This window comes from Fistularia commersonii, chromosome 18, assembly GCF_037954325.1.
Source record: "Fistularia commersonii isolate RoL2024-O1a breed Wild chromosome 18, RoL_Fcom_v1.0, whole genome shotgun sequence".
Lineage (NCBI taxonomy): Eukaryota > Metazoa > Chordata > Actinopteri > Syngnathiformes > Fistulariidae > Fistularia > Fistularia commersonii.
The window spans coordinates 11,046,366-11,066,084 of NC_141301.1; the positions used below are offsets into that span (position 1 = coordinate 11,046,366).

Below are 19,719 nucleotides of genomic sequence, written 5' to 3' on the forward strand. Positions count from 1 at the left end.
GTGCAACATTGTTAGACACATTGAAGCCTTTTACAATTACAGCCAAGCCCAGCTATATCACACAAAAAAATAATCATGATATTAACGTTTTATGTAGTGGTTGAAAAGCAAAATATTGCAGGTTTGTATGAATCCCTTCGAAGTCTACTGAAATATAAACCAGAGGTTAAATTACTTGCTGTTTGTGATGCTGTTTTGTGAAATGCCGTTTCATTTGGCACGTTTTCTAAGACCTTATTTTTATTTCATTTTTTAAGGAAGGTGGGCGATATTATAGTAAAATTTTATAGAACACCAATAAAACGTTTCTAGAGACTGTTGCCCAATAAGGAAGTTACAATAATAATAAAAAAAAGAAACCTAAGTATGAAATTATAAGTTTACCAGTGAGCGTGTAAAAGTTTATTTATTTATTTATTTATTTATTTATTTATTTTTATTAATGTTATTCCCATTTGGGAGGTATAAATCTCTGGAAAGTTCTCAGTATTTACACTATTCCGCGGAGTTTACTATCGATATAAATGGACCTGGTGAAGGGTGGAGTATCCACAATGATTTCATTTCAAAAGTTTCATATAAGGGTGGTGGTACTGTGGGTGGAAAACAGGATGAGGTAGCAACAATAAAAATAACAATAATAAATAATAATAATAATTAAATAAAAATAATGAGATAAATAATAAGATACCCGGATGTGTTGACGTCACGACCCCAATCAGCGTGGCCACCTGTGTTGTTAAAAAAGCGGCTGTCGAGCAGAAACGATGTCTCTCTTTGCTCCGGACCTCCACCGACCGCCGTGATAAGTAGCTGCAGGGCCCAGCCCGCACTGGAACTCCCCCCCCTTCCGGCTGTGGTCATGGCCAGGACTGGGTTCTGCGACTCCAAGCCCCTGCTGGACTTACACAAGAAGGTGAGCGTCTGTGGAAAGTGGGTGGCGGAAGGGGGTAGCTAACCCCAGGAAGAAGCCTAAGTCTCTCAATTGCTCTGCTGTCCGTTTATTGTGCTGCCAGCATCATTCACAATTGCTTTTTTAAACTATTCTCTATCTGGATGATCTGTGCTACTTTAGTTATCCACTCTAAGTCACTTGAAAGCAATTTTATTCTGGCCCATTTCCAGTCCCAGCAGGAATTTGATTGCTGCAGTCTCGTGTGTGTGTGTGTGTGTGTGTGTGTGTGTGTGTGTGTGTGTGTGTGTGTGATGATTACAGGTTGAGTCTGGATGACTAACTGGGCCTACGCATTACCATGGTTTCTTGAATGATAACTTTCTCTCTGCATGAGGACAAACATCAGGTGTCTTTGTTCGATTTCAGGAAACCCTTCCTCCCTCCCCCGTGTTAAATGTAGAGAAGATGGTTTCTGTGATGAATTTCTGTTCTTCTTGCAGGCGGATGATCGGCGAGCCCCCTTGAGAATGTGGGCTAGTGCCTGTGGGCCTAAAGATTGTCGGCAGGCTACGGAGGTTGAGGAGTCCAGAATGGTCCCTGTCAAAATGGAGCCAGAGCACAGATGGGTACATATGTTCATCACTTTCATTCAGTGGTGCACGCACTCTTATTCTGTGCTCACAGGCCCTTATAACTTCAGGAATGCCCGCTTTAAAGTAACCACTTTTGTAATTGTTCATGAAGAATGAGATGTTACAATGTCCTTTAAAACTACTCCGGTCAGTTTATCAGTTGCACATGCAAGATGATTTTTGTTTGCAGGACGGGAAGTCGTCTGTGGAAAAGAGTAACAGCATCTTTGGTTTCCATAAAGACGGTCAGACATCAAGCAGTGTAGAAGGTTTTTAAATGTTCCCATACCAGTAAATTGCATTGTAATGGTGGCTAACACCATTTAATGAAATGGAAAAAAAAATGTCTTTGTTTCCTCATGTCCTCTTTTCTGTCCACTGTAGCAGATGGTTTGCAGGAGGAGCCCATTTTTCTTTACCATCACTGCCTGCAGGGTCTCCATCACCTCAAGGCACTGGTGCCCAGTCTGCTGCGCCATGAAGTGGAAACAGCACTTGAGAAATTAGACCTGATATTTGACCGAACGTACGCCTGGGATGTGTTCTTAGACATGATTGTGAGACATCTAGTGTATTCATGCTTATGTGTGGATGTTTCTGAATTACCTGAATGCAAAGCTGTTAGATGTGTTCTAAAGCCCCATGGAAGCTAGGAAAATACCAGGGGCCTAACTATGAACAAAGCTGGACATAGGTTGTATTTTAAAGTGAGTTGACTCTGAGATTGCATCTACCTTAACATGAACCCAGGCATTCCAGGGTAAGTCCCTCACGATCTAAACAAAAGTTGATAAAGCAAAACAATTGAGATGAAAACCCAAATGGGCGTAATCGGAGTAGCAGTGCATAACATGAGCTTGTATTCCAACACTGCTCCGATCTCAAGAAGATTGTGATCCTTGAATTTTCAGTAAAGTGATTGGGGGGGGGGGGGGTTTATCAGAAATTTAAATCCTTACTTAGTCACTGAACTGAGCTATTCACTGTCTGTTCCCCTATTTAGGAGGTTAGGCCTAAACCATAACTAGCTGTTACAATGTCAGTCACTGGCGTGTTCAAATTCATGCTGCTAGCCACACCAGCATGTTTCAGCACAACTCTGGTAGTCTTCTTAATCCAGCTCTGACCCTGGATGGTTGGGTTATTTGTGCTTCCCGCACCTCTCCTATTGCAGAGATCTCAGACGTGGAACTCTTTGCCCGATGCTGACCTGCCTGCCCACTTCACTGATGTGACCCGAGCTGTTCTGGTAGACTGGCTTATTCAAGTCCATGTAAGTGTCAAATATTCTTAAATAAAATGGCTATAATGCCTTTTGATCCATGTAATGTAAGAGATTCCAACCCTTGACCATGAAATTACACTTCTAAACCATGACTTTCTAACAAACTGATGATTAGCCTGGTATAAAACCAATAAAAGGAAATAAAGGTCATTCGTTTTTACTGCGCTCAGACAAATCTGGGTAACATGCCAAGTGTAACATCAGAAAATATTTAAATTCTCTCACTGGTATTTCCTGCAAGGACATTTTGCAATTCCAAGAGGAGACCCTTTATCTGGCTATACACCTCCTCAACTGTTCCATACGTCGGCTCAAGGTGACCACAGCCAGCCTGCAGCTCCTGGGCATGGTTTGCCTCTTTGTTGCTGCAAAGAAAGAAGAGTGTCTCCTCCCTGAGGTATGCTAGTCGGCAGTTTCTCTTACAGGAAAAGCTGTTGGGCTGCTGAAATAACTCCAAAAAACCAAGAGAGTCTTCCTTAATCCAGGTGTCTGGCCTCTGCTACCTGATGGACCACACTTACACGAAGACTCAGCTGTTGCGAATGGAGCGCAAAGTCCTTTGTGGACTCAAGTTCAATCTGGCCTACTCCCAGCCTCTGCATTTCCTCATACTTTTTGCCTCCATGGCCTGCTGCAGTGCTAAGGTGAATATATATATACTTTTACTTTTTAATCTTTTTCCTGCACTTTGCAATCAAAGTTGTGGGGCGGTCCCCCTCCCCCCCTCTTGGCAATGATTGACTCTGAATCATAAATGTGTAATCAGGCACCGATTCAGATATCGGACTTTCATTCACAGAAAGGAGATGAATATCTGCCACTATTGACAGTTTTTCATTCCTCTGGATTCAGTATATTGTCCCAGCCATTTAAAATTTTTCAGCTGGTTGTGCTTTTTTTTTTTTTTTTTTTTCCTCCCCTTCACTTTATATTTATTTGAAATCTATTTTCTTTTTTTTTTACTGTGTTTTGTTTTTTGGCCGCTAAAACACACACCAGACTTCTAAAGAGGAGACAGGCTGCACTGCCTGGGGTGGGAGAAGCATGTTTTTCATCTTGATTTGCAAAGGACCGGGTTGTGACACTCACGGTGTATACACTAACACCAAGCAATAAACCTTGCATGCCATGTTTCAGAGAGAGCTTTATTAGCACATGCATTGAAATAAAGAATAAACCAAACCTAATGCAAAATATCTACAAGAGACACTAACCCAATTGCTAATCCAAAAAGTCCAGACTCTAAACCCTTTGAACAGGACTACCTTGTCTTTTTCAAAGTGTTGCTGACAATGTGGGTTTCCTCATGGTGGCTCAAGTTTCAAGGGATGCTTCACTGAATGGAAATTAACAAAATTAAAGTCTTTCCCTAAAGTCCAAAATGAAACATTTGATAGAGTAATTTTGGGATACATAAGCTGAAATGTCTCCAAAGATCAGTAACAACCATAAGCCAAAAGGTTTTGGGAACTTATTAAAACAATTAAGTTAACAAAAATGATTGAGGTTGCTTTCACAGGAAACCTCTAACCCCCTGGTCTCAAAGGCCACAAGGGTAGTGATCAAATTATCTAAGATGACAATCATCACTAGCAAAACCTGGAGATAATAGAAATTATGTGTGTTAAATTGCTATCCTCAAAACGTTGTTTGGTTTGCCATCTGCAAAATTAACTAGCTCATAGAACTTGGTTTGAATACTTTGCTAAATTCCCTCAGAAGGAGTGAGCTCTGCTCAGTGAGGCAATGACATCATACAGCTGTTTGCCAGCAGGTGGTGTGGATGGCTCGCTATCTCCTGGAGCTCTCTCTCCTTGAGGGCCAGTGTGTGGGATTTTTGCCTGTGCAGCTGGCAGGAGCGTCCCTCTGCCTGGCCCGCCAAATCTTGCAAGAGCCCCAAACACCGGAAGGGGAGGCTGCCTGGTGTCTGGCCTGCAGCATTCACGTCAGCAGGTGTGATGTGACTATTTTCGGTGATGGGTTAACAAAGAGGAAGTGACTAGTTCTGGCTACTGGAGGGGAAGGGCAAATCAAGTGAATTGATAATGTTAATCAGGTGATATTTTCACTTTAATATGATTGAGCTAAATTAATATTCCACCTCTTGTTACTGAAACTAAACTACAGGATGTTTGAAAGCTAAACCCAGATTTTAAGTTTTTTGTTTTTTTTTTTTTTTTTTTGTCATGTTAGCATCCATCCCCCTCATTAGCATAAAATCTGTGCTTTTACAGTGAGACTGTCCTGCTGAGGATCATGCACATTCTGGCTGGTGCTGCAGCCAAAGCCCACACCCAAGAAACTTGTGCTACCTTTCTTAAATACTCCTCCCCAGAAACCATGCAAGTCAGCAGACACCCCGGTTTAAACAACACCTCTGGTCTACTGGGTTTATGCACTTGACATACCTTGATGTCCCAAAGCTTCACTCATATGATAATTGGTCCAAATCATTGGAGGACTTTGCTTGTGTCTCCCCCTGGCTGATGTAGTGGAAAAAAAACTACGGGTCCTTAAGAGTCTCATCCCAGCGGGTGACAGATGAAGCAAACTATGCCAAAATGTTTTGCACATGTGGTTTAGCCCGCCTAGTGGCTTGCCTGTTTTATGATCTTAATTTGCAGCCGATTTAGAAAATATTTTGAAATGTATTGATATCTTTGTCTAGTCCTCCATTAATGTAGGTTGTATCTTGTAACTTCAGATGTTTTAATGTAAAAATAAAGTCCCTGCTGCAATGTATTGAACTATATTTCTCTGGCTTGCAAAAATGTGGCAATTGTCTTGTGATAATGAAGTTCACTACCTATAACTCAATATGACAGCTGAGCCACCTATTCTGGCACACATGGTTGCAGAGTAAATTAAAATTTCATGGCTGGACAGAGTCCACAAGTTAATTTGTAAACAATCTGACTTGAACATGATCTGTAGTCATGAGTCAGCCGCTGTATGTAAACGTGTCACTTTCACTTATCACGTCTAGTCAGTTTTTGTGTCCACCCGCAGTCTTATGACCACTTTTGCATTTTGAGGAAAAATGTTTTCCTGTGTTTAAGATAAAAAAAAAACATTGCTTAATATTTGCTCCACTTTAATTTTCATCACTTTGCAATGGAGTGATTCTAAAAGGCTTATGTCTGAGTTGTCAATGTTTAAACTGAGCTGTATCATTAGAACAAATGGCTTTTTTTAATAGTATTGTCCCCACAAATACAGTTTGGCAGTGTGAAAATAAATTTTCTCTGTGATAATCCTACTTTTATCTGCAATCCATAAATATCAATAGCAAATCCCTTGTAATAGCATATTACTGCATGTTTACCTATGTTATTCATCAACTACTTACAGATGGCCAGAAATTACCATATCATGTGGGAAAGCTGATGACCAGTGAGCTCATCCGCCTTCAGGAACCATACCCTAAAAGTACCAAGATTTGGATTTTTTTTTTTCAAAAGAACTGTGTCTGGATACGTAGTTTTTCAGCTATCTTGCACTAAATCCACTTAATTTTTATTATTTAAAATTCATTTTAAATTTTATTTCATTTTAATTTAATTTTTAATCATTCTAGAATTAAAGAGGGTGAGCACTCTATGGAATGTGGGGATTTGATAAAATACTTTTGCATCAGTTTAGTTTGATATTCCTATCACGTATCTGCCAGCATATCAATGTGGTAAACTTTAATAACAGCATGTATCCGGCTATGTGAAAATGACAGTCCCACAATTGTAGAGGTATATTTCGGCTATGAAAACGCAAAACACCATTTTTAGAAACTAATTTGAAAACAAACTATTTCTCCAGGCGCTTAAATGTTAGCGTCGTGTAGGTAAGATTGTTTTTTTTTTTTTTTTGCAAAGTGTTTTGTTTTATCATGGTTTGAGCCGTGACCGACTCACAACTGCTCAGGTGCTGGCGTCTGATTGGCTGGTGTAGATGTCCAGCCAGCCAATAGGGGCTAATCTTGCGACTGAGTTTGTGTGATTGAACGTGTGGCTCAAGGGTTCAGTTCAGGTCACACGAATACAAACATCTACCAATTCAGCGATTACTTTATTAGTTTTATTTCCAAACACAATTGCCAGTCTGCTGACGAAACGAGTTTTTCTCGTTTACATGATCGATTAAAATCGATTATTTTAAAAGCATTTCGATATTTACTCGTTTGCTGACGCGCTATTATCATCAAGCTAACAAGATAAGGCCATTGTAATTTCAAAATAATGGCATGATGTTGGCCTACGCCGCATAAATGATTGGTTCAGAAATCCATTTACCGGAAGAAAAACTATGTCAAAGTTATTACCACTTTTGTTCCAGGTAATTACTTGCTTTTCTGTATTTTATCAACGTCTGAATCGCATTTGGCATGAAGCTCCGACTTTTACTTTGAAACGTAGTTGGGATTCTGTTGCCTACATTAGCGCTGCCTTGTAAGCCTCCGTTGATTCTCAACTTGGTCTCACAAGTCTCAGGCTAGTGTCAGACGACGCTGAAAATAATGATTCAAAGATGAAGGTTCACTTTTTACCGTCCCTCAGACACTTTATTTCATCATGACACCGCGGATAATCATCGGCATCCCACAACGCGGGAAAAGAGCCACCAAAAAGCAATGGCAACTGGCTTTTAATTGAGTAGAAATATTTTACCTTTGAAGGTAAGTCCTGTTATTTCAAATAAGGGCTTCATGTATGTTCGGGGTTTAGAAAAGATTTAAAATGGCCCTGTTTTCTTATTTCCTTTTCATGCAGCTCATCTTTTCTCAACAGGTGCCGGTCCATGTACTCCACACAATTGCTATAATTGTCTCAAGACTTTTATAATTTTGTAGCTTTCACACTTGTTTACGGGCATTACGAGAAGAAATATGAGTAAAGGGACGGGCTTGAGTTTGAGAGTTACATAACAGTGGGAGGGGTGATTGGTGGTTACATGATGCCTTCACGAACCAAGAGCCTACACACACACACACACACACACACACACACACACACACACACACACACACACACACACACACACACACACACACACACACACGTACAGTATTCTCCGAGCACTGCTGTACACACAAAATATCTTGCAGAATCACATAGTCACACGCAGTTATCTGTATGATACTGGAGCCTTGGGGGTAAATAGCCAGCGTCTTAATACTCAAATATAGGGTTTAATACATTTGTTAGCATTGACTGCACTTGCACTATTGTTTGTGTCACTTCAAAATGCTGTGAACCTAATTGTCTTAACAGTAAATGTGCAATAAACAAGGCACCAAAGTTATAAAAAAATCAGTCTGTCCTAAATGTACTTTATGTATGTATTGGATATGAATGTCGCTTTGTAATGGATACTCTTGTGGTTTGACTTGTCTGTCGGACTGCTCCAACATGATGTTGACATTAATTATTTTCACGAAGGATTCTGTGCTAATTTATTATTATTATTATTTTATTGTTGTTTTATTGTTGTTAAACTTCTCAGGGTAACAATAAAGGAGAGTCCACATGATACCTTGTGTTTGCATTGCAATACTTCTATTCCTTAATGTTAACAGAAGTACCCCACAACACTTATGGTAATCAGCTCTTCCACACATTTGATTTTAAGGTTAAAGCCATGTTTAACAGGAGAAGTGTAGCATGTTTCATGATAACAACAAGAATGTTTCTTGGAGGATCGGCAAATGTTATTTTTTCTGCCCTGTAATTTTAAGTGACATTTATTCTTCCCATTAAACAGATCATGATGTGTTTATGTGCATTTTCATCAGGATTCATAATGATGAGGGAAGAGCCTTGTCTGAATAAGCACATTCCTTGTGCCCCATGCAGCAAGGATGACAAGGATAAGAGCAACAGTACGACTCTGATGGAAATGCATGATTTGAAGTACTCTGATGACTCCAGCGAGAGGGGATCTCGCTGCAGCTCAGAAAAAGACTCAGGTTACTCTGGTGAGTTGAACTAGATGTGACAAATAATAAAGGTAAAGACATTGCCCAGAAATCCCTATCACGTGGTTCATGAGTTCACAATTCTCTATTCATGTCAAAATCTATTCAGAAATAGTGGTTGTCAAAACATCAGGTGACAGGAGTAAAAATCTTTTGTAGTAGGATCCCAAAAATGTAATGTTGCTTTTGGTTAATGTTACATATTATTGTGCCAATAAGATGTGATCCAGACTGGTGTACATTGGTGAAACAGCATTTAAATCTCATTGGTACTGGTGTAGTTGCAATTGAGATGGGAAAAATCTATCCTGCATTTTTTTTTTTAAATCAACATTTGTGTAGATGGCTCAGACTGTCAGCAGACAGATGCCGAGGACCAGCGGGGCAACAAAAGCCGGACCGCGGAGGGTGCAGATGCCTCTGGCAAAAGCAAAGACCATCAGCAAGGAAGTACTGGGAATACTACACTGATGCCAGCAGGGCTTGAGCTCCCACCTATCAACATCAGGAAGAGCATGGTGCTGAAGCAGGTTGGCAGACAAAAACAACATTAAAAACTGCTATAATTACTCAATCTCTGCAGCAGCTTGGATTGTTTATGAACTAACAGCCAGCTGCTTTGGGGTAATTTAGCTATCATGCTGCTGCATGAACACCTTGCAGCAGCTGCTTGTGCAAACACTTCTTGTTTGTTGTGGCAGTAATCCAGAGGAGAAGCGCAATAGAGCAGGAAGCAATATGGAAATCAAATTTCTGATACATCATTTTGAAATAATTTTGATTTATGGCAAGTGATGCAAAGCAAGAACAAGTATTTGTTAAGAGAGATGTTGGAAATACAGATGCCCCAACCAAAGTTGCATGTCCTTGTTTTCTGTCACTTGAATTAAAGTAAAAATATCAAATGTCCCTTTCTAGCTAAAATGTTATAGGGACTAATTTTACATCTGTTTACAGTACAACAACCTTACAACCTTTTAATCTTGATTTTGAGCTGCCACTATCATTCAAATCATGCTTGTACAGAATCGTACAGCCATAGTAGAGGGGCAAAAGGTGGATTTTGTATTCCGTCAGCTTTTAATGGTCCTGTTTGTTTGGTTTCCATGGGTATTGTCAATCTTTTTTGCCTCTCTTTTTTTCAGTCAAACCACATCCAGAGAAAAGGGCAGCAGCTGGGGAAAAATGAAAATAATTGGAATGGTGGAGCAGGTACCACTCATATAATTGTTTTCCAACAACCTAGCTCAGTGCCTTCTTCCCTCCAGGTTCACAAGTCCCTGGCTCCAAAGACAAACATCATAGGGAAGCAAATAACAAGCACTTACTTGCCCATCCTCAATTCCTACCCCCGCATTGCACCTCACCCCAGTAAGAAGCCATCTGATAAGACTTTGTTGAATACTGAATGCCTGAATCTCAGCAAGAGGATTTGCACGGAGCAAAAGAGTGATATACTTGTGCCTAAGAATCAGCTTCACCAGCACTTCTATAATACACCCCAAGCAGCCATCTCAACATCTGTAGAGCCATGTATTTTAGCAAGCATTAATTCATCATCCACCAGCCAAGCAGCTGCCTCATCCAGCCAGACCTGCCTATCACTGTCTAGTTCATGCACCACTTCCTCTTCCTTTGCAAACCGAAGATTTCACCGAAATGGCAACAGCAGCTCGCGCAACCGCCGTTTCCTGAACACAGCAGAAATCCTCAGACAGTCGGGTCTGTTAGATATCACGCTGCGCACTAAAGAGCTGCTTCGCCAGAGCAATGACACAGAGCAGGACATTGCCCAGCTGCGCAAGCACACTGAGCTTTTTTTCCAGGCCGCCTGCAACCAAAGCTCCTGCCGGAACTCTGTGAAGGCCTGGGAATATCTACACACAGCCATGGCAGAGTCTGGCAGCTACCCCGACCTCCATATCCTACCGGGTTTACATTTACCTTGTCATCCAGATCCTGCCAACAATCGAGAAAGCATTAACACCGCGGATTCCATTTGGCCGCAAGGTGCAATGAATCCAGGCTTGCAGCAGTCTCACCCTGCAATTATCCTGGAGCAAATTCAGAAGTGTCCTGGTTCACAGCAGTTTCACACAGAGCAGCACAGGGAGCTGGCGGTTGATGAAAAACCCCCAGAGAAGGTCACCTTCACGCTTCCCGATAGTTCTACTGATTGGCATGCCATGTAGCGTCTTCACAGCACCAGCCAGCCAAAGAACCGGAACATCATTTTAATGGTTATGTTTGATTTTTACATGTGAACTAATCATGGCGTTCCCAGTCAGAGGATATCCATCAGTGAATCAAGGTTCAAAAGGTCTGCACAGTTTTTTCAGCTCTAAAACCAGAGTTTTATATTAACATGACGGATCAGACAAAGTGGATGGAGAAAATGACACATCACACTATGGTTCCAAGACACTCACTGTGTTTGAGCTTTCTCTTTTTGCAACCAAAGGCAGTGGAGCAAACTATGGCTGTTGACAACTGCCATTACACCTCCACGTACCACCCAACAAAAAACAGACTTATTTGGCCATAATATAATTGGAACTGTTGTGTCCTATAACCACCTGTTTTGTTGTAATTAAAAAGGTAGTGGTAAGTCAAGAGACCAAAATTGTGTTTTCTAGCAGGCTGTAAACAAGGACTTTTTTTTTCTGCTCTAAAGTCATGCATACTAAATATTGTGGTTTGGGGATACTGACTTGGTATTTTGGCAGTTTTGAATTAACGCTGATCCTGTGACTGGATCAGGTTACCATACCTGTGTCTCAGGACCATCTTTTTATGTTTCTATGAATGAAAAGAAACACCATCAGCCTCCTTGAGATTGAGCTGTCCTGGAGTGAGTCTGTATTCTGGAGTCACTGTATTCATTCTCCACTCATAGGCAAGTTTTAGGGATTCAGGAGGGAAGAAATCCACCTCAGAGCAGCCATCTGTGGCTATGGTGCCTTTAGTTTTAGTTATGCTCACTGTCCTGTGGCCAAGGAATGTTACTCAGCAACACCTCCCCTTGTTCAGCTTGTGTCAGCAACCTCACCATGTGTGGAGTTGGATTACTCCACCTTATGCACTTGCTTTCTAAGGAGGAAGCATCCTTGCCATTTGATTAAAATAGATCTGGCCAGGTTTTCTTGTTTTTTTTGTTGTTTGTTTTTTCTACTCACATTTAAGACCAAAATATTCAGGGAAAAGAGCAATTACCGCCCGATCTCATTGCATGTTACTGCTGGAGAGATTGTTTCATATATCTCTTTTGAGAGATTGTGCATTTAGAACTGGGCTTAACAATGTGGTTGCCTTCATGTCCCAATAATAAGAAAAACAACAAAGAAACAGGTTGGGAGAAAATCATGCTCATCTGTGATGACCTCACAAGCTGCCTTATTTCTTGACAAATTGTTCACATGCAAATTTTCAGGTTTTATGGCCCCGTCATACCCTGTTTTATTATGTGCTTTTTTTTCAAGTAAAAATAACACAGGCCACATCACGGTGAGGACAATCTGCCGATGCCTTTTCCGTCAGTAAACATCTTTTCAATTTAATATGATCATTTGTCACCCTTTAGTGTATTTTGTTTCTCGCCACCAAATGTTAACTGCTGTGATTCTGCGATAGACGGAGCACTTTGTTTCAGAATGTGGCTGTGTTTTTTTTTTTTTAAGCAAAAACATGTTAATTCATTGTTTTGTGGTTGATGGTTGTCGGGGGAGGAGTCTGGCTTGATATGTAAAAGTGCTTCTGCTCAGGAAAGTTGCAGTCCACAGTTATTTAAACTGCTTTTTTTCTAAATATTGTTTTGATTTAAATAAACTCATACGTGTGAGAGGCAAAAAATACCACTGAATCCTTTGAAATGGAATCTTTGAATAAGGTACATCAAGTTTACATAACCTTAGTTATTGCACTGGCTGCCATGGAAACTAAAAAGAGCAATCATTGAAGGGTGAAGTACATGAGCTTCACTATTTCCCCCATCCTGGAGAACTGAAAATTGAATTGTGTATGCAATAAGCTCAAAGTGACCTCATAATGAAAAAAACATTGCATTAATGATTATCATCTATATTTGTCAAGCCCTGGTATCGAGGTGAAGGAAGGAGTGTCTCTCAATCCATCAGTGGCCAGTTTATTTTAAAAACTGAAATTCTTTTTTTGTTTGTTTTTGAAGGGTACATTTTACTTTACATTTTAATTGTAATAGCAGTCATGGTGGTTTTAATGGGACCAGAAACCTTTCCAAAACTTGCTGTAACAGTGAAAATGACAGTAGGAAAGCAATGTGGTTTCACCTTTATAATTCCTTTACAATGAGATGTCTGTACAAATAGACCAACTGCATCAAGAATTCAGGATCTGATAGTCTTTCCATCCAGTTTCAACAGGTACTGAAGTTTTCCAGATCCTGCATTCCATTGTGGGCCAGACTCCTCTCTCTCAGTGAGCATTCAGAATGTTCAGGCTGGCACAGGCGATGGAGACGCTGACAAGTTAAGAAAAACATTCATTATTAGCATTTAGGATCAATCAGGCACTTTAAATCAACTGATTGGTGATTCTATAATATGTGTATTACAGTTTTCCTCTGGGAAGTCTTCAATAATCCTGCACAAATAACCTCACCAGTCTCATAATTCCAATTTAATTATTATCATGAATGGGATATCCCCACTTTACATGAGATGTAAAGATCAAACCTTCAATCAAGTGAATGCATGGATATCTTAATGACATCACAGCATTTTCTTATTTCAAGTCTCCAATAACATTTCAATAATATAACATATAACATTAATTCCATTCCATAACAAGTACTATTTCAGTTTGATGTTGGTTTCAAAAATAAATGTAAATCATAAATCACTTGAGGATAAAAATAAATACTTTTAGATATCATATCAAGATGTGTCTTTCCTGGTAGTGGATTGAAGAAAAACTCCATCTACAAACTAAATATTTTGCATCTCTATCTGTTTACCTGGACCCCACAGGGGAATGGAAACAGTCATAAAAAAAATGACATTGCCTTTTATTGTGTTAGTTACAGTAGATACTTGTCCCACCTGACGAAGGGATCCAGTTGTGGTGCACAATTTATACAGCGCCAATCCCGGCACCGTCAGGATGGAGGACAGAGAAAAAGCCCAGCCCATGACATGCACCCATGGAGGGTACGTGTACGACCGATTGATGGTCAGCGGTTGGTAGTCAATCAGAGAATATATAAAAGAGCCCTGTAAAAACAAAATAGCCAATCTATTGCATTTTCTGATTTAGGGAAACATTTGGAATCATTGTGTTATTTCAAACAAAATCACAAAGATAAATGTCAAACTCACAAGTGAGACCACCGGTGTGAGGTAGAGCCAGCAAACTTTAAAGAATGGGTTCGCTCTCTCACCCGTCATGTCCTCTATGATGCCATAGATCCGCTCTGTGCCTGATGACAAACAGGCTCATTACACCAGGGTGCCATTACATGTTGTGAATAGTTCGAAAAGAAAGTGCGCTGTTCCTCAAGTGCAAATATCATTTAAGCCTCGAATTTATATATTTGATAGATAGTGAGAAAGCAAACCAAGTGACTTATCAAGGTCATCCTTTACAGAGGCTTTTCTATACCACACATTAAAGAGAACCATAGGTTAAGGTGTGGAAGTTCTCTGAAGAGGAGCAGTTTAACAAGTTTAACTGGAAATGCTGTCTGTTGGATTCCAGGAGATGAGGTCTTGAGTATTCTCTTCACGTTTATTCACTTTTGGACTTAAAAACTCTCACATCACGGTTTCCGACTACTCAAAATGTTATTGATGTTGTTTTTTTTCTTTCCTTGCCTTTTCCCTGAGCAACAGAGTACCCACCAAATGTCCATCCCAGTGCCATGGTTTCAAACACACACAGGAAGAGGATGCAGGCTCCATTGCAGGCATAGTAGTCAAAAATTTGGAAGATATACATTCCTCCCTGAAAAAAAACGATCATATTGTAGCGAAAAACTTACATTACTCAAACAGAAATAGAAGGCAAACTCAGACCTCTGTGATCATGACCAGCTGAGAGAAGAAACATATGAGGCAGAAGAGGAGGAGGAAACGCTCCCGTCTGCCAGGCCGTCGCAGCACCGTGGGAAACAAATCTATGGTGGAAGAAATCACCACTTCCACGCAAACAAACTGGACAAAGAAAAGGTAGCAAAAAATCTGAATCTTTTCAAACAAAAAAAAATAGATACTCCATTGAGCGCTCGTGTTTCTTACGTGTGTGTCTAGACCCAATAGGATGAGCATGACGAAGAAGCAGACAGACCATAGCTGAGGCAGTGGCATTAAGGCCACGGCCTGAGGGTAAGCGATGAACGCCAACCCTGGACCTGCAGAAACAGTCACAATAAAATGAGAGATCTCAAAATATCAAAAATTCACAAAATGCGTAAAAATTTTATTTTGGATTTTATGATGAAATGTGCTGCTGTCTTATCGATCGACATGTCAATTGCAATTTTTCTCTGCAAATCCACTTCATCGTCTTTGACGAAAGTAGAGCATTATAATTGAATTTAGAATGATTTTTTATGAATTTAGCCTTTTTCAAAATTGCAGAAATTCTCAGTGCGAACATATGGGTTCTCTTTCAATCTCAATGCATGTAAGTCTCAACTATATCTCTCCCCTTGAAACTTAGCATGAAATGACCTGCCCTGTCAGCAAATTTGCTGTGCAGAAAAGTAACTGTGCTTCCAAAAACTAGCAAGATATTGATCCATTGTCTGAAGAAAATTCCTGGGAAATGTTCAACAAATAAATCCAACTATTATTGATATTACAAGCAAAGTCATATATTTCCCAATTTCTTAGGAATTTTCTCGGTATTTACCTGAATCAGCCACGTCAGCAATGGGAACCCCTTGCTTGTGAGCCATGAATCCCAGCACAGAGAACACTGCAAACCCAGCAACCACACTGGTGCAGCTGTTCAGCAAACACAGCCACAAGCAGTCTCTGCAAAGACGACATGTTATCTATTTTTTCATTGCTATATATCTGCTAGCTGTAAATTTTTAATTCGCTGTACTATATCTTTTCGATTGTAATTCTAGAAGCTCGGGCAAATGTTCACTGAATGCTTTTACACTTAGCCATTGACATTTATTACAAGTGGTCTCTCATTTAATGAAGTTGACCCCTTGTACATTTACATTAAATAACATGGATAGAGCAGCTGGAGGAAAGGAATTTTTGCATTATTACATATCTGCTATGGGAACTTCTTGACCAGTTTTTATTATGCGGATAATATACGCATCCAATGGAAAAATATCAAAGTCCCAATAGCATACTTTCTTACTGAGACAATCTCAATAATGACAAACTGATTGCATTCATAGAATCCCCATTTCCATAGTTGCATTCTTGCACATTTGAAAATAGTCTAATTTTCTGCAAATGTACCATTATCAATACCACTTATTCTATAGTCAGGACCCTGTCAGGAGCTAAAGGCTTTCAAAATGGTCATTGAGTGGGAGGTGGGATTCATCCTGAACCAACCAAGAGGGCTTTTACACTTAGCTGTTAAAATGTACAAAATGTTATGCAAAAAATGCCTTTCTGGATGCGGAGCAATGTTGCACCGCAAGTGAAGGGGTCCATTTCACAATACAAATTACCCTCAAATTCTCTCATTTGAAGCTTACCTCTTTTACATTTATATGAAATAACATTGGTGGAACACCTTACTGGGCTTCTATATGTCATTACTCCCAAGGATATTTTGATACTAACTTATAGCAGTTGTTTTTGTAGCCATTGTAACTGCCAAGTACAGTTAAGGTGCCCACACCAATACTGTATGAGAAGAAGATCTGGGCCCCTGCTTCCATCCAAACCTGTTACAGACATACCCAAAAGCAATGAAACTAAAACAAGTGGTATTAGTGGTAACTAAAACTGTTTCCTCACTGTTACAGAATATTCTCACACACTCACCTGGGGCTCTTTGAGTCGTGATGGTTCTGGGAGAAGATAATACTCCACTCCTTGCAGCGCTCCGGGGAGAGAGAGTCCACGGATTAAAAGAACCAACAGCATCAAATAAGGGAAAGTGGCAGTGAAATACACCACCTGGGAGGAAATGTCACTTCATGGGTATTTAAAGTATGAATATCAACATATCTGTTGCTGTTTCAGGGTTTGTGCACACCACCTTTCCTGTGGAACGGACACCTTTCCAGATACAGAAGTAGGAGACAATCCACATGGCGATCAGGCACAGCAGCTCTTCCCACCTGATGGTGCCCAACTCTTCAATCCCCCCTGACATGTGTAGCACTCGGCGCCTGGATGATGGGAAACAAGTCTAGAATCTCAGGTATAAATGTGATAAAATCCACTTGTAAATGTACAGTGACGTACTCCCAAAATTCTGTTGCAGCGGAAGATATGTCCGTCTGGTTGGTCCACTCCATGGTGTTATTCCTCACTGACAGGTCCAAACAATTTTCTGACAGGATTGTGAGACAAATATCTCGATATTGCAAGCTTTCTTTACTCAGTAAGGGACTAAATGAGCCTGGACAACAATGCTGGGTGGTTTCATTCCAGTTACAGAACTGCAGACACATGTTATGTTTTTTTTTTTTTTTTTTTTAGAAATGTTGATATTATGACACAGGTGAAATCTGCTGTTCAGGTAAATTATCTTTTCAAGGCTTTCACTTCCGCTTCTATAATTGTTATATCTCTTCTAATTGGCCCAAACATCCAACTGCCGGTCTTAAATCTTATTCAACTGAACGATTCAGTGGAGAATTTTTCCAACATTGATCTAGTAACAACTTTTATGAAATTGGCTTTATGCAGCTTTTCGTGCAGTTTTACTGAAGGATTAAAGGTCACAGGCATTTGCTGCTGGGCTAGATTCTATGGATCTTTTGACTATACTATGGGATGTAGATGGTGATGTCCCTGAATTTCCTCTGTCAGGGGGTAAACATTCTTTTTCTCATTAGCATTTTCACCAAAGAGTAACCCATGAGTTTGCTTATACATGACAAAGGAAGTGTTTTTTTTCTGTAAATAATCCCAATAATGAGGTATGACATAAAGCATATGATTCTGTGACTTGCCCAATTGCTTGTTACTTTGTCACCTTTTTAAATAAAAGGTCAAATGTGATGCCCTGCCTTTTACCTGTGTTCCAGATGTTGTTGCAGCTGGCCCATGGGAGCTGGGAGCTGAAGGAGAACACCAGGTAGAGAACAGCCCATGACAGAATAATAATGTAGGTCATACAGGTGTAGAAGAGGATCACCAGCCCACCGTACCCAATACCTGTGACGCATCACAAACAACTGAAAATCTCATCCTATCCTATTTATGCAGCGATATGGACCGATCAAATACTTTTGTATTTATCATGGTCATAAAGCTTGATTCTGCTAGTTTTGCATTGCTCTCCAAAATCTGTGTGGGACCTTCTGCAAGCGGGCACATCTTCCTCCAGCAGGTAATGCTACCCTCCTGGGTGTACTGGCCGACAGTCGTCTCCAGCAGGAACAGAGGCACACCGCAGGTCACCGCAAACACCAAATACGGCACCAAAAAGGCACCTGGTATGATAAATTAAAAGAAAAAAACAGCAACTCACAACTGTAATGGTGGTAACAAATAATATTATTTTCATACCTCCTCCATTTTTGTAGCACAAGTAAGGAAACCTCCACACATTGCCCAGGCCAACAACATTTCCAGCTACAGCCAGCAGAAACTCCACCTTGCTCCCCCAGTGTCCCCGCTCCTCCAACTCTACGTGCTGGTGTGTTGCTGTAAGTTTCTTCATCATACTGGAAAGTATTATCCAAACCTCCCCGAGTCTTTGCGGGTTTACTCTTGTCTTCTTATGGATGGCTATATTCTATGTCATGTAATGAACAACTGGCTGACCGGTTAATCAATTCTCAAATTTAAGTGCAGAGAACATTGTCTTTCTTTCTGTAACTATTCAACTCCATTCAGATAGCTTTTGGAGATTACTCAGAAAAGTTCAGCCATGCATACAAGTTGTGCAGACTCCATCATGTTTTTGTTTGATTTCAGCCTTAGTACTTTCAAAAAGACCTAAATTCACTTGGCTCAGAAGTGAAGCTATTGATTGTCAACCCAGTTCACTTTTGCTGTCTAGGTGTGGCTGATGGGTTTAATGTGGAAATCGGAGGACTGCAGTTAAACCTCACAACATTTTATATCGTCATATATCCTCTCACACAGGTGACAGTGGTCTTGGTTTATTGAAGAAGCAGCCATTACACCTTTAAATGTCACCTCACACCAGACTTCAACATAATATTCATATGGCATTATGTTCCTGCAAGACTTTGGACAATCTCTCTCAAACAGAACTAGAATCAGAAAGTATAAATTTGTATTTTAAAGTGTGCTCTTTTTTTGAGGTTTTTCTTTAGATGCATGTCACTACATGAACCTGAAGCTGACTCCATTCTGCCTGATGGTTGTTCCCATAAAGTGACCGGGATGGGACTTAAAGAGCAACTTGCCGGTTAAATATATCACCTTATTCATCTGTAACCATATTTAAAACCATGGCAACGCAGCCTTATGCCAGCGTGTCTCTGAGAAGGTCCTTGGGTTGTGTCAGGAAGGGCATCGGTTGGAAAACTTGTGCCAAAACCAAATATGTGAATTGAACCTCCGACTCATGTGAGATCGATCGAGACCCGGGTTAATAATGACCGCCATTGGTGTCAATAACCTAAAGGGTACCAGTGGAAATTGGGGTACAGTGGGTTGAAGAAGGAGAGGCGGAAGGTATGTTCAGAAGCATAAAGTGAAGAGGGAAGGCAAGAGTCTGGGATTGTAATATGGAACAATGACAGGAAAAGCTTGAGTTGGTTGACATGATGCAAAGAACA

The 19,719-nt window shown here is 40.3% G+C and overlaps 3 protein-coding genes across 4 annotated transcripts; 2 read left to right on the top strand and 1 right to left on the bottom strand.

Annotated features, from left to right (window-relative positions):
• The first annotated feature begins 834 nt into the window (after positions 1 to 834).
• On the top strand, positions 835 to 5,539 carry ccnp (cyclin P). The gene is made up of 9 exons (XM_086164692.1): positions 835 to 916; positions 1,396 to 1,521; positions 1,718 to 1,796; positions 1,912 to 2,084; positions 2,702 to 2,800; positions 3,054 to 3,209; positions 3,298 to 3,456; positions 4,587 to 4,765; positions 5,047 to 5,539. Exons 1-9 carry the CDS (start codon positions 863 to 865, stop codon positions 5,213 to 5,215), a joined length of 1,194 nt encoding a protein of 397 aa, XP_086020818.1. The 5' UTR covers positions 835 to 862; the 3' UTR covers positions 5,216 to 5,539.
• Positions 5,540 to 7,289: 1,750 nt separating this feature from the next.
• Positions 7,290 to 12,629, top strand: LOC147224375 (CLOCK-interacting pacemaker). 2 transcript variants are annotated; one of them, XM_086164255.1, is made up of 4 exons: positions 7,290 to 7,481; positions 8,598 to 8,780; positions 9,123 to 9,310; positions 9,926 to 12,629. In XM_086164255.1, exons 2-4 carry the CDS (start codon positions 8,606 to 8,608, stop codon positions 10,970 to 10,972), a joined length of 1,410 nt encoding a protein of 469 aa, XP_086020381.1. In that variant the 5' UTR covers positions 7,290 to 7,481; positions 8,598 to 8,605; the 3' UTR covers positions 10,973 to 12,629. The 2 variants fall into 2 exon arrangements, with proteins under 2 accessions (XP_086020381.1, XP_086020382.1); XM_086164256.1 differs by having other exon boundaries at positions 8,659 to 8,780.
• Positions 12,630 to 13,170: 541 nt separating this feature from the next.
• Positions 13,171 to 18,095, bottom strand: LOC147224376 (sodium- and chloride-dependent GABA transporter 2-like). Its single transcript, XM_086164990.1, has 12 exons — positions 17,981 to 18,095; positions 17,204 to 17,291; positions 16,995 to 17,127; positions 16,778 to 16,912; positions 16,574 to 16,677; positions 15,666 to 15,790; positions 15,050 to 15,162; positions 14,828 to 14,965; positions 14,654 to 14,756; positions 14,132 to 14,232; positions 13,856 to 14,026; positions 13,171 to 13,275 (listed from the first exon to the last, which is right to left on the bottom strand). Exons 1-12 carry the CDS (start codon positions 18,078 to 18,080, stop codon positions 13,171 to 13,173), a joined length of 1,416 nt encoding a protein of 471 aa, XP_086021116.1. The 5' UTR covers positions 18,081 to 18,095.
• Positions 18,096 to 19,719: the final 1,624 nt, after the last annotated feature.

What these genes read in the sequence shown, in the direction of transcription:
- LOC147224375 (XM_086164255.1), top strand. Translation starts at nt 8,606, where the DNA reads ATGATGAGGGAAGAGCCTTGTCTGAATAAGCACATTCCTTGTGCCCCA. An exon ending in AAAAGACTCAGGTTACTCTG is followed by an intron (nt 8,781 to 9,122) that starts GTGAGTTGAACT and finishes ACATTTGTGTAG; the next exon opens with ATGGCTCAGACTGTCAGCAG. An exon ending in AGAGCATGGTGCTGAAGCAG is followed by an intron (nt 9,311 to 9,925) that starts GTTGGCAGACAA and finishes TCTTTTTTTCAG; the next exon opens with TCAAACCACATCCAGAGAAA.
- LOC147224376 (XM_086164990.1), bottom strand. Translation starts at nt 18,080, where the DNA reads ATGACCTACATTATTATTCTGTCATGGGCTGTTCTCTACCTGGTGTTC. An exon ending in TCACACCGGTGGTCTCACTT is followed by an intron (nt 14,027 to 14,131) that starts GTGAGTTTGACA and finishes TTGTTTTTACAG; the next exon opens with GGCTCTTTTATATATTCTCT. An exon ending in CAACTGGATCCCTTCGTCAG is followed by an intron (nt 13,276 to 13,855) that starts GTGGGACAAGTA and finishes TTAACTTGTCAG; the next exon opens with CGTCTCCATCGCCTGTGCCA.
- ccnp (XM_086164692.1), top strand. Translation starts at nt 863, where the DNA reads ATGGCCAGGACTGGGTTCTGCGACTCCAAGCCCCTGCTGGACTTACAC. An exon ending in TGCTGGACTTACACAAGAAG is followed by an intron (nt 917 to 1,395) that starts GTGAGCGTCTGT and finishes TTCTTCTTGCAG; the next exon opens with GCGGATGATCGGCGAGCCCC. An exon ending in TGCAGCATTCACGTCAGCAG is followed by an intron (nt 4,766 to 5,046) that starts GTGTGATGTGAC and finishes GTGCTTTTACAG; the next exon opens with TGAGACTGTCCTGCTGAGGA.